The 14240-nt window shown below is 43.2% G+C and overlaps 1 protein-coding gene across 4 annotated transcripts in view; it reads right to left on the bottom strand.

The window, feature by feature from the left end:
• The window catches only part of caskin2 (CASK interacting protein 2), a 70704-nt gene that overhangs the window by 5359 nt on the left and 51105 nt on the right, over window positions 1-14240 (bottom strand). For all 4 annotated transcript variants that reach the window (XM_067369608.1, XM_067369607.1, XM_067369609.1 and 1 more), the window contains 5 exons: window positions 13653-13735; window positions 11197-11307; window positions 10871-10972; window positions 4575-4713; window positions 264-1922 (listed from right to left, as the gene is read on the bottom strand). In XM_067369608.1, the coding sequence (XP_067225709.1) occupies window positions 264-1922; window positions 4575-4713; window positions 10871-10972; window positions 11197-11307; window positions 13653-13735 (2094 nt within the window). The remainder of the gene's footprint in view (window positions 1-263; window positions 1923-4574; window positions 4714-10870; window positions 10973-11196; window positions 11308-13652; window positions 13736-14240) is intronic.

Here is a 14240-nt window from a genome sequence, read left to right on the forward strand (position 1 = left end):
TTCGTCATGATTCAAAACAAAATTCATCAGACAGATCTTGTCAGATTTTATTGGTGATTTCAAATATGAAATGTAATCGAAAGCTTGGCACACACACCTTTGGAGAATTTGATGTTTCCCCATTCAAAGAGATAGGAGCATGCCCAAGAGGCATTTCTAAGATGGCAGCCGAGTGAAATGTCTTGTCTTAAAGGGACTTTGTTTAAAATAAAAATAAATGTTAATTTCTCACTTTAAATAATAGCCTAAACAAGTTGCTGTACCTGAGGTTGCTGCAGCAGAATGGCGTGTGGGCTTAGAAGGGGTGGGAGGTTTATGTAGAAATCCTGGTTTCGGAGTGAGGCCCGATTTATAAGGATTTTGTGTCAATCCACCATTCTGCATGCGTTGTGAGACCATCTCAGTCTCTGTGGCCCTTTCATTTCCTATTTGCATGCTGGTGCCCTGACCTGTCATCTGCAGTTCTTTTGGCTTGTGTCTCCTTTTGACCGTGTCTGATTCCTTTAAGTTAAACTCAGGCACCTCTAGGGATGATTTGATAGATTGTGCCGGCTTCAGAATTTCAACACCGTCCTCAGACTCGATCTTAGCAGGTGCTATTTTGGTCCTTTGTTTGATGGTAACTTTGCCCTCTTCAGCGAAAGGTATACTCTCCTGTGAGGATGTTGAACCTGCACATTGTTGGTTCCTCAATGGGCCAGTGTTTTCATTGGCAGGATTTTCTCCGGCTTGCTTTGTTTCATACATCGAAGATTCACTAGTGGTCCTCCTACGGTTCCCCATATTTTTTGGTGGGGTGGCTGGCGACATGGCTTTAAAAATGGGGCTGTTGCATGTCTTATTGGGGCTACCTGTATTGTTCTCCAGCCTGGCTGCAATGCTTCGGACACTTCCTGCACTCTCCGTTTCGACTCCGCTCGCAGTTACCCCACTTGGGGCAGAGCTTAGTCGCTTTGGAGGGGGAGGAGGAGGACCTTTCCTCTTGGCACGTATGGCGAAGGAATGACTGCGGCCCACTTGACGCTCACTGGAGCTGTAGGACTGTTGGCTGCGGCCGGGTTTGCGTGTAAGCGTGGCATAAGATGCCACATTGGTGGAAGTTGTCATAGGGGCTGAGATTTCATCTTCATCATTCTCTCCATCCGACATAGCATAGCGTGAAAGACTTTGAGTTCGCTTTTTGGACCTTGATGTGTCTCCGTTTGGCTGCTGGGGTCTGACTGGACCTGGGCTTCTCATGTTGGGATTGCAGTTTTGATGCTGCAGATAGCTGAAGCCCCTCTGATGAGGTGATCCATGATGGGGCTGAGAGGGAGAAACCACCGGTCTGGGTTTGGTGAGGACTGGTGGGTATGCAAAGCGTGCTATTTTACTAGTGATTGTGGGTGGCGTCTTTGCTGGACTGCCAGATAAGTGGTGATTAGGTTGTGGCAACACCGTCACCATTTTGACAGGTGATATTTGGCTTCTATCCTGAGATTCCATAATGGCATATTGTTCCTTGCTGGGACTGCTGTCCATACTGCCCAGACTCTCTTGTGAGCGGCTGTGAGGGGTTACCGATGCCATTGGGCGTTCTTGAGACCGTCCTGACCCTCCTGACCTTGTACCAATGCTTTCTTGACTAAGACGCATGGCTGTTCCACTCACGTTGCTGAGACCCTCTTGGCCTCCGCTATATCCGCTCCGAGCCATGGCATTTTGTAGCTCAACACTCAGCTCGCTGTCCTGGAAGGTGAGCATCTTTGGTGATAGAGGGGACGAGGGGCAGTCGGAGCTGTCGTGGTGCTCGATGGCCACCAGCTCGAGGGCAGGGGGAGCTCTCCTGTGCTGTAGCATCGCCTGCCCCTCGGCCTGGTTCTTACGAGCCTTCTGTACATCACTGAGCTTCTTAACAGCAAGCATCAGCTTCTTCTGATGGCCTGTAGATAAACAATGTTAATTCAGATATACTTTTAGGAAAAATACTTTGGAAAAAGAAATGTGGTTTTGGAATCTAATGTTGTCGTTTATCTGGTGTATACCTAATCTGAGTGGATCATTAAAATTTGTGCAACACTATCTACACTATCGTTCAAATGTTTGGGGTCAAGAATGAAATTAATACTTTTATTCAGGAAGGATGCATTAAATTGATCAAAAGTGACAGTAAAGACATTTGTTACAAAAGACTTCTATTTCAAATAAATACTGTTCTTTTGAACACTTTTCAACTTTAATAATAATGTAAAAAAAAAATTTGTTAATCAAAAAAAAGTTTGTTGATCAGTATATTTGAATGATTTCTGAAGAATTGTGACACTGAAGATGCTGAAAAATCAGCTTTGTCATTGCAGAAATAAATTACATTTTAAAATATATTAAAATAGAAATTCTGCATGAGTTTGAGGCTATGCTCTGTGGCTAACGGCTAATGCTACACTGTTGGAGAGATTTATAAAGCATAAAGTTGTGTTTATGCATTATACAGATTGCACGTTTAAAAGTGAAAATGGCGACGGCTCTCTTTTCTCCGTGAATACAGTAAGAAACGATGGTAACTTTAACCACATTTAACAGTACATTAGCAACATGCTAATGAAACATTTAGAAAGACAATTTACAAATATCACTAAAAATATCATGCTATCATGGATCATGTCAGTTATTGTTGCGCCATCTGTCATTTTTTGCTGTTGTTCTTGCTGGCTTACCTTGTCTGTGCACAGATCCAGACGTTAATACTGCCTTTCCTTGTCTAATGCCTTGAACATGGGCTGGCATATGTGACCAGTCACGGAAAATAGGGACACAAGTCGGTTCTGGGGCATTTTGAGTTATTCTGAAAGTGTAGTCTCCAAGCTTTCCAACGATGTGTGACACATGGAAATCTGATAATGTTTGGAGAAGTTGTGGCCATTTGAAGGTAGGCAATTAAGAAAGCTCTATAGGGAGAAAAACGCCTCTAAAGTTGCAGTTCTCACCTGTTCTCACCTGCTGGGAGTGACAATAGGGCTCATTTACATCTCATTTAGATAAACCATACCCCCTGTAAAGCTGCATGGACCGCATACTATTAATAATAAAGGTTAATGTGCATTGTAAATGTCAGTAATTTATCTTTTTTGACTTTTATAAAAATGATTTAGAGGCTGAAATATGTGACTTTTTTTGTCAAAACTCTATTTGAACTTGTGCATTGTAGATTGTTGTAAGACACTCCTTTAAAATCTGCCCATCATTTTTAATGTTATTATTTTAATGTTTATGTAAAGAAAAAGTACATACTGATGCTAATTTTATTTGTTATTTGCTGGTTTTCTACATGAAACTTGGTGAATTTACTTTTTGAACAGGATTCTGTGATAACCGTGATCATTTTGGTCACTATAATCATGAAATGAAATTTTCTCACCCGAGAAGCCTGTTAAAGAAGAATAGGCAATCCAGGAACTAAGTGGACTAACAGAGGCCAGAGATCGCTAACTATGGCTATTCAAAACACTTTTCAAGACAATAAATACACGATTGAGACGATGAATGCATGTATTGACTGAATTTGCGTCTGAATAGCGCTCCCTCCGTGGGCGTGGCCGCATTAGCGGATAATGAGCTGAATCACAGATTTCTGACATGGCTCTTTTTTCATACAGATTACATAAACACAGAATGTTTGTTTTCGATTTGACTTGCACGATTTAAAACCTGACATTTCAACGTTTTTTCAGACACAAGTATAATTTTTTTAAGATTAGTATTCACTAAGTTACAGTCCAGTTTCTGAGAACTATCAGATTGGACTTCGTTCATAGGGAGATGAGAGATCACGCATCATGTTAGTTTTCTTTATTTTACAAAAAGCACAACATTTTGTTTTTACTCTGAGTGTACACAAATAAAAGAAGACATTCTATAGTTTCAATTGATATATTACTTATGTCTCTATGACAAAAAATGACAGAGTATTTTAAGTCTGTTTTGCTGCAATGTGGAAAAAATCCTGCAAAATGCGCCGGCGTGTTTACCCGACTCCAGAGAGGTAATGTCTTATTATGCCGCTTTCATCGTCGCTCAGATCGTCTTCAGAATCAGTGAGCGCTTGTTCATAAGCATCCGGCTTGTCGAAGAAGTACTTCAAAACATTTTCGGTGTAACGGCCACGGTTCTTCATTGAATTTTGATATCAGCTAGAGCCGGCCAGAGCGCTGCATAGTAAGTAGCCACGCTTCCCAGTATGGAAATACACACAGACATGACACGCCCCTACTGCGTGCTAGAATCTCCGAAAAACAAGCCGATTTCAACCTCAAAATGTACGCTTTTAAATATACCAATACTGCTATCTCAAACACGGAAAGGCTTCTTCATGATCTCAACTAACAGATTCTGCAAAAAAACGAAAATCTCATTTTGCTCGAAAGTTGTGCTGCCGACTTGTTTCCCTGGTTTCCGTGACGGGTCACATATATGCAAATATTGGGGTCATACATATTAATGATCCCGACTGTTACGTAACAGTCGGTGTTATGTTGAGATCCGCGTGTTTTCCGGCAGGAAGGCACCTTTAACAGTAGTGTATCTATAAATCCACTTACCCAGCTTAATGATGCCAATTTCCTGTAGATCCTCCCATGTGATATCCTGCACTATGCTGATAGAGTCATATCCATTCTCTGCAAGCTTTTTCTGGTACTGTGGTAGCCCAATAGCATTGAGCCATTTCCCAATATCAGACTGAAATAAACAGAAAAGTATGATTCTCCTATATTTTATTGGATTAATCGACAATGCTTCTGTTGGTTAGTTCACCCAAAAATAAAAATGCTGTCATTATTTACTCACCCTCATGTTGTTCCAAATCTGTAAGACTTTTGTTAATCTTCGGAACACAAATTAAGATCTTTTTAATGAAATCTGAGTTTTCTGTTTCTCCATTGATAACTATGCAACTACCATTTTCAAACCCATAAAGGTAGTAAAGACATCACTAAAGTAATCCATGTCACTCCAGTGATTTAACCTAAATTTTATGAAGCAACACAAGTTCTTTGTTTGTTCTTTGATGTCGTCACTGAAGCACTCATGTATCTAACCAATCGCGTAGCGAGACGTCAGAGACGGGTGACGTCACGGACCAGGAAACTATAAAGCACACCTGGATGCAGAGCACGGTAGCTTCTGTGTCTTCAGCAAGCACTCTATGTTATCGTGTGTCTTATTTGGTGTTGTTTGTCTTATTTCATATAAACAAGTCACGATATCTTTGTCTGACGACAAGAGTATCTCACACCAATCCATATATATATATATATATATATATATATATATATATATATATAAAAGACACGTATTATGGCGAGAAACAGCAGTTGAATGGGAGTTGAGTAAGCCTGGGCAGCTCTCGAGGGAGCCGTCTGTGTGCACTATAATAAAAAAAAAAAAACTCGCTCTCAGAATACTGTGTTCCAGTGTTCCCCGCGGATCGCGGAAAAGAAGCCATTCGTGGGGTTCACAAATGGATCTGACAGAGGGGTTAGAGACGGGCGATGCCCTTTCTCTGCCCTCACCTGCCAGGTTCAGTGCCGTCTCCCAGGTGGAAGCACGCTCTGCGGTTTCTTCCCCGGGTTGAGGCACCGGTATTTCACATGCCAGCTCTGAGGAGGTGGATATTGTGATATCGATCTGAGGACTCGCCACCTCACACACATCGTGTTAGGGAGTGGAGCATGCACGTCAGTTCAAAAACAAAGCAGCTGACGGTTCATTCATAAAAATGTCCCGGAGTGTAAAAGAAATGAACTAGCGGGAGTTTTTATCTCCACTCCTGTTGGCTTTATTCTCGAGGGAATAAAAGTCTAACACGAGGCTTAGATCTCGCGTTTGCCGAGGCAGCGCGTGGATTAAGCCTGCAATAAGGAATATATAGCTCGAATCTCGCGTTTGCCGAGGCAGCGCGTAGATTAAGTGTGCAACAAAAAAATATACGGCTCGCTCGGATCTTGCGTTTGCCAAGGCTGCGCATAGATTGCGTGCACGTAGTATATATTGTATATAATGTTTATACATAATATATATATCTGGAGGGAACTGAGCAGACGGGAGTTTCCCTTTCTCTCTTTCCCTATAATACCTTGCAAACTATTACGAGCTATAATTCTCTTTGTATTCTAATATATTCAGCCTGTCATTTTTGACTGTTTTGGGCTGCATTTAATTTAATGATTAAATGAAATATTGAATACATTAAATTCTGAGGAATTTAAAGGAAAAAAGGGTGTCACCACCCTTGCTCCCCCGCAGAAAGCTTGGGGACCGGGACAGGTGACACAGCTGAAGTCCTTGTGAAGTAGGACAGATCTGCGGACTGTTATTACCACCAAGAAGGCTTCAAAGAGGTCCTGACATCTGTGGGCCAGGATCCATGAGGGCAGCCCCCTCCGGAGGGGGTCCTGTGTTAGAATATCTGACACCCGTCCCCCTTTGGCGCCCTCAGGGGGCCGTTATGCTAACCCTGCCACCCAGTGTGCGTCAGGGCACAACGGTCTCCACCGACTCTCCGAGGAGAGCCGGTTATGACTTGATTCGTCTGTTTTCTGCCGGTGCGCCGCTCCAGAACGTTGAATCGAGTGCTCAAAAACACCAGAGGTCAGTCTCGAGAGACTGGTTCCCTTAGTAGATTTTATGGTAGAATGGAAACTTCTACCGAATATATCAAAATGGATGCTGCTCATCAGAGGGTTACAGGGTCTCGCCCGCCCAGATTCAATGGGGTCTTTCCCATAGTGGTGACCCCCAAGCAGTCTCTGGTTATGGAACAAGAGGTTATGACACTCTTGCGAAATGGAGCTATAGAAGGGTTCCTCCTCCCAGCAAGCTGTCAGGCTTCTACAGCCGCTACTTCATTGTTCCAAAGAAGGATGTGTCCTATCATAGATTTACATGTGTTAAATCACTCAATACGAAAGCTCAAATTCAAGATGCTTACACTTAAACAGATTATCCCACAGATCAGGTCCAAGGACTGGTTTGTGGCGATAGACCTGAGAGAGGCATACTTTCAGGTGTCCATCCATCCTTCCCATAGGAAGTTCCTCAGGTTTGCTTTCGGGGGCAAAGCTTACCAATACAGGGTTCTTCCTTTCGGCCTGTTATTATCACCACGCACATTCACGAAGTGCGTGGATGCAGTGCTGGCTCCACTGAGACTCCAGGGCATCCGCGTACTGAATTACATAGAAAGTGATTCTAGCTCAATCAGAGCAACTAGCAGTTCAGCATCGAGATGCTGCTCTGTACCACATGAAAAGGCTCGGGCTGAGGCTCAATGCCAAAAAAAAAAAAAAAAAAAAAAACTAGTGTGCTAGTTCCGGCTCAGACTACCACTTATCTAGGTGAGTTCCATTCTCGCAGCCGTGAAAGGGGTGAAGTTAGGCCAGTCACTCACTGTAAAACAGTTCCAGAAACTGTTGGGTCTTATGGCAGCTGCGTCCAACGTCATACCTTTTTGGCCTTCTGCACATATGACTCTTACAGTGGTGACTCAGGACCAGGGGATTTTCTCCGAGGGGAAATCCTTTTCGCATGATCAAAAGTCGCGCGGCAATGCCTTCGTGCTCTGGCCATGTGGAAAGAACCCTGGTTCCTGTCCCAGGTACCCGTGCTGGGGATTTCTGGTCGTCATGTAATGCTTACGACAGATGCCTCCCTCACGGGCTGGGGGGCGATCATGAGTGGTCGCTCAGCTCAGGGTCTATGGGAGGTCCTGGAAGGTGTCAGACAAGTTCTTGACACTTAAAACTATCTTTCTCCTGGCCGTCTCTTCTTTGAAGAGAATTGGTGATTTACAAGCGCTGTCAGCAGTTTGCACCTGGTATGGTGAAAGCCTTTCTGCATACCAGGCCGGCACATAAATCGGTTGGAGATGATGGGGGTGTTTCTAGCATTAAAACACTTTCTCCCAGACCAGAGAGGCCATCACGTGTTGGTCCGCACGGACAACACGGCAGTGGTCTTATATATAAACCATCAGGGGGGTCTGCGGTCTTGCCAACTTTACTACTTGGCCCGTCGGATCCTCCGATGGTCCCTAGGGAAGCTGCTCTCTCTGAAGCCAGCTTTCATCCTGGGGCATAAAGGGAGCAGACGCCCTGTCGAGGCAGGGGCCGAGGCCCGGGGAGTGGAGACTCCACCCAGAAGTGGTGGATCTCCTATGGAAAAATTTCGGTCGAGCGGAAGTCGACTTATTTGCTTTGGGAGAGTCAACCCAGTGACCACTCTGGTACTCCCGAACACATCCAGCACCTCTGGGTCTGGATACCATGGTACAGACGTGGCCGAAGCTACGTCTGTATGCATTTCCCCCGATCACCTTGCTCCCGGGAGTTCTGGAGAAAGTACACCGGGAAGGGGTCAGCCTAATACTGGTAGCCCCCTTCTGGCCAACCAGAATATGGTTCTCGGACCTAGTGTCCTTACTAGACGGCTCCCCAATGGAGCTTTCCCTTAGACAGGACCTCCTGTCGCAAGCGGGCGGCTCGATAATACAGAACTGTGGAAGCTATGGGCCTAGCCTCTGAGGGGGCCAAGCTCATAGATGCTGGTCTTCCAACTGAGGTTGTGGAGACCATCCTTAACTCCAGAGCTCCCGCCACGAGGAAGCTTTATTCCTATAAACGGAATTTATTTTCTGCTTGGTGCAGACAGAATAATATGGACTCTGTCCACCCTCCTATCAGCTTTGTGCTAAGATTTCTCCAAGAAAAATTATCGGAGGGCCTATCGCCTTCAACCTTGAAGGTTTACGTTGCGGCTATCTCAGCCTTTCATGCTTCTCTTGAGGGTGGCTTCTCGGTGGGTCGAGACCCCCTCGTTACTCGCTTCCTCTGTGGCACACTGAGGTTGAGGCCAGCCTGGGACCTGGCTGTGGTATTACAAGGGTTAGCTGAGGCTCCCTTCGAACCACTCTCACTTTAAAACAGTTTCAGAGACTGTTGGGTCTGATGGCAGCTGCGTCCAACGTGATTACTATTGGCCTTCTGCACATGAGACCCTTACAGTGGTGGCACAGGACCAAGGGGTTTTCCCTGAGGGGAAACCCTTTTCGCATGATCGAAGTCACGCAGCGATGCCTTCGTGCTCGGGTCATGTGGATAAAGCCTTGATTCCTGTCCCAGGGACCCATGCTGCCGCCACGAGGAAGTTGCATGCCTACAAATGGAATTTGTTTTCTACCTGGTGTAGAAACAATAATACGGACCCTGTCCTTTCTTCTATTAGCTGTGTGCTAAAATTCCTCCAGGAAAAATTCTCGGAGGGCCTATCTCACTCAACCTTGAAGGTTTACATTGCAGCAATTTCAGCATAACATGCTCCTCTTGAGGGGAATATCTCGGTAGGTCGAGACCCCCTCGTCACATGCTTCCTCCGTGGCACATTGAGGTTGAGGCCTCCAGTGCGCACAAGGGTTCCGGCCTGGGACTTGGCCGTGGTCTTACAGGGGTTAGCTGAGGCTCCCTTTGAACCACTAGAGGAGGTTCCTGAGAGGTTCCTCACTCTTAAAACGATTCTTTTATTGGCTATCACTTCTCTGAAGCGGATAGGAGACTTACAAGCACTTTCTGTTGCTCCTTTTCTTGAATTTGCTCCGGGAATGGTGAAAGCATTCCCGTATCCTAGACCGGGTTATGTCCCAAAGGTCCCTACTAATGTCCCAGGCCCCATTGTGCTTCAGGCCTTCTATCCTCCTCCATTTGAATCTGCGGATCAGGAAAAATTTAATCTGCTGTGCCCAGTAAGGGCTTTGGATGCTTATGTCCACAGAGCTGCCCTGTGGCGTAAGTCAGATCAATTGTTTGTCTGTTATTGGTCCCCTAAAAAAAGGCGGCCCAGCATCGAAGCAGAGAATGAGCAAGTGGGTGGTCGAGGCCATCTCACTTGCCTATGAAGCGGCCGGACAGCCTTCTCCTTTGAATGTTCACGCCCATTCAACTAGGGGTATGGCGGCATCAAAAGCTTTGATGTCAGGAGTTTCCATGGGTGATATATGTGATGCAGCTGGATGGTCATACCAGCACACATTTATTAAGTATTATAACTTGGTTATCTTGACAACCCGGAGGACCCTAGGGTGGAGCCGATATCATTGACAAGTGTTTGAGCTACGGCTCAGTTGGGATTGCGTTCCCAATGCGTTGTCACGCAGCGTCGATAGTTCCCACGAAAGGGAACGTCTCGGGTTACAGATGTAACCCTGGTTCCCTGAGTAGGGAACGAGACGCTGCGTCTCTTGCCGTACCCCTGCACACTTGTGAGTGCTTGCTTCAGACTTATCCAGAAGCTACCGTGCTCTGCATCCAGGTGTGCTTTATAGTTTCCTGGTCCGTGACGTCACCCGTCTCTGACGTCTCGCTACGCGATTGGTTAGATACATGAGTGCTTCAGTGACGACATCACGCAGAAGGTTCCCAATGCGTTGTCACGCAGCGTCTCGTTCCCTACTCAGGGAACCAGGGTTACATCTGTAACCCGAGACGTTTTTTTATCCAAACAAAGCACTCAACACACTCAACTATACAAAGGTACTTGTGTAGGCTTTCAATGGAGGGACAGAAAGCTCTCAGATTTCATTAAAAAGACCTTCAACTGTGTTCCAAATATGAATAAAAGTCTTACAGGTTTGGAGCGACATGAGGTTGAGTAATTAATGACAGGATTTTCATTTTTGGGTGCACTATCCCTTTAAGCATATAAAACTCAATGTTTGTGATATGAATTTAGCGATTATCTGTTTAAGTACTGAAGTTCTCATTAGGTGTGTCATAACCTTGAACTTGTACAGCACATGTCTGCAAATAATTAAAACTATTCATATGAAAATATAGCACTGAATTACTGGAATGTAATCTGGCAACCACTCTGGGATATTCAAGTTGCTGATCTCCATAGAGATCTTCTTGCGATGGCCAGGCTTTGTAACGCCAATAGCAGTGAGATCCTAAAATCATACAAAAAAAAAAAAAAAAAAGACTGATAAACTTACAAAATTAATAGTTAAAAGCATCTCAGAATGCATGTGCAGAGAGTATGTTCAACTTTGATATCTATATTTGTCTATATTTGATATGCAGCAGAGAATATTAATGCATTGTGCCATAAATGCGTCAGGATGCAAACATAAGCCTGTGTACCTAAATGCTGATACACAAAATGATGGCTCACCTCAGGGGTCATTCTGCTGATTGTGGGCACATCATAACCAGCAGTGAGGAAATTCGATGTGTACTGCTCAAGCTGAAACTCACAGAGCCACTGGTAAATAGCCTCAGCATCCTAATACAAAGAAATGATTGAGCATTATGCATAACAGCAGAATCGGCCATCACGTTAAGATCCAGAGGTAATTTAGATGTGAAAATGCTAATAGGCATACGATTGAAAACAAAAGAAAAAAATATAGCTGCAAGCAGCAATTACGGGGCCAAGCACAAAAGCGGCAGAAAAAGCCAGCCAACAAGGCTGTGAGCATCAGACCAGCTGCAACAGTGAGCAATTAAAGACCTATTTGGATCATTTTAGCTAAAAAAGCCGAAAAATGATAAATACAGTCAATAATAAAGATTTACTGGTTTATCACTTTTGACCAATAGGTGGCACTGTGACCAAATTAATGTGGTATGGTCAGTAAGCTGACAGTGACACTCGCAAAGTTTGGTGTCAATATATCAAAGCACTACAGAGATACAGACTCAACAGTCGTTTTGGCATCAAGCCTGCAATTCGTTGCTGCGGTATACAAAAACGGTTTTGTTTATCAACACAAAATCCTTAACTTTTTGCCGGCATGGTCTGAAGATGATACGATTTGATTTTGGTGAAAATTAGACCAACGGTCTAGGAGGAGATTGAAAAAGTATAATTTTAAAGAAAATCAAAGTGGTGGAGAGTAAGTTTTGCTGACTTTGGCAAAACTGGCATCAATGTTCTCAGATTGACCCACCGAATCTATTAAGACCAGTCTCATTAAGATAGGTCACATAAATTTCATTATAATATTTGACCATAAGGAGGCACAGTTTCAAAACCTTTTGAGTGCCTTGAGAGCATCTGCCGATGACACATGCTGAGTTTCGTAATGGTACACTAATGCATTCATAAATTATAACCCTTTTTTATCATAATACCATATTGTAGTTAATGGCAATGTCATATTTTGTTCAATTATAGCACCACCAAAAGGCACAATCCCACCAATTTTTTATGCGTCCTCAGAGTGAGGCCATACATCAGTCTCTCAAATTTGGTGAAAATATCTCATTTCGTTTTGGAGTTATAGACATTTATATTTATGAGATCATAAAAAAATGACCCATGGAAGATTTTGTTTTGATTTTTTTGCCACTCCCTATCAAAATTTTGACATTTGGGCTTACATTTGGTTAACCAACTATGGTTCCGCATTTCCTATGCTGGTTTCGTCTCAATCGGAGTAACGGTTTCGAAGATATTCACAATTGTTTTTTAAGCACTAAATAACCACTTCGCACAAACCATAAGTCGAAACCTAGCATGTTTGGTATCGTTGGATTCAGCAAGGATTCTGGAGTCTAAGGATGTGAAAATAAGTATATGAAAGCATATGAAAAAAAAATAAATAAATTCTCCACTAGGTGGCGCTGGTCTGAAACTTCTCAGGCTCCTTCAGGGCACTGTGCTGATGACCCATACTGAGTTTCATAACGATACGCTACTGCGTTCATAAAATATAGCATTTTAGCACAAAATTCAAAATGTCCGACAGCCAAAATGGCCGATATGGGAAAATTGGATAGCATTCAGCATAATGCCCTGAATCTAATGATACCAAATTTTTGGACAAACCCATCAGAAGTTATAAGCAAAAATAGCCATTTTTTGTATCTCCGGACCAGTAGGTGGTGCTGCGCCGAAACATGTTGCCTCAAGTCATGCTTGTGATGACGTGTACCAAGTTTTGTCTGAATACGATAGTGTTCTGGAGCCTCAAATCTGATTTGGCGAGCTTTTCGTCAAATTCTTTTGTGCAGTGTTCGAGAATGGATGGTTCTATCAAAAAGCTTTTGATAACCTTTTGTCAGCATGGTCTCAAGATGCTCTGCTTCAATTTTCGAGAAAATCAGAACAACAGAGTTCGAAAAAGTATGTTTTTTGGAAAATTAAAAATTAAAAACATTTTCATGGCGGAAAATGACGTCATAGGGTGCAATCGAATCGTCTTATGGTCTTATAGCCCTTATGGTTCAAAAGTTATTAGCATAAACATGAGTGAAAATTTGGAAAGCTGGTGGCGCTAGAGGGATTGAGTTAGAGACTCCAAATTTGCTATGGACACATATCTGACTGTCCTCTATCAGTGTGCTAAATTTAACTTTCCTGCATACGGTTCTATGGGCTGCCATAGAATTCCAGAGCGGAAGAAATGGCCGAATAATAATAATAAGAAAACTAACGGATACAATATATGGCTACTATTCTAAGGCAATACTATATTACAGGTACATCCATCACACTGGAAATAAAGTTAAAGTCTTTTTGTTGAAAATAGACAATTTGCATCTGGCTCACACTATACATACTATATATTACACTGTAAAAAAAATAATATATATTGTTTTTTTTTTGTCCTGCTTTGGCCTCACCTTGCCATCCAGAAGTGGTGGATGGATGACATGTTGTTCTCCAGGTCTGGAGCTGCTCAGTGGAATCCTCCGTCCAAGAGCACCTAAAGCGCACACACACATATTTCTGTTGGTCATAGACTCAGCTATTGCCTTAGGCTTTGAAGTATGGACTCACGGAGCAGTCTTTCAAACATGTTATTGTACTTGCATGTTTATAAATCAGTGTGCTGATGGAGTACATGTTTCAGCAGAAAAAAATGTTCTCCTGTGACCTGAGGCACTGTTATTTTCATCTTCATTAACAATGGATCATACCAGAATAGCGCAATCACTGACATTTAGAGATGAGGATTTAAGACCTAAGGCTGTTTTGATGAGTGATTCTGAAAGTATGTGTGCGTGTGAGAGACAGACATGCATATACGTTTTATGATAATAAACAGTACCTTTGTGTACTGTTTGGTAAGAAACTAAAGCTACAAAGCTATTCAATAATAAAAATCCCTATAATGACAACTCATTAACTTGTAAATAAGAATGAAGATAAGATTGAATCGAAATGTACCTTTTTAAAAGCAATAACATGCATGTGAATATGACTCCATT

The sequence above is a fragment of the Chanodichthys erythropterus genome, chromosome 19 (assembly GCF_024489055.1).
Source record: "Chanodichthys erythropterus isolate Z2021 chromosome 19, ASM2448905v1, whole genome shotgun sequence".
NCBI classification, from domain to species: Eukaryota; Metazoa; Chordata; class Actinopteri; order Cypriniformes; family Xenocyprididae; genus Chanodichthys; species Chanodichthys erythropterus.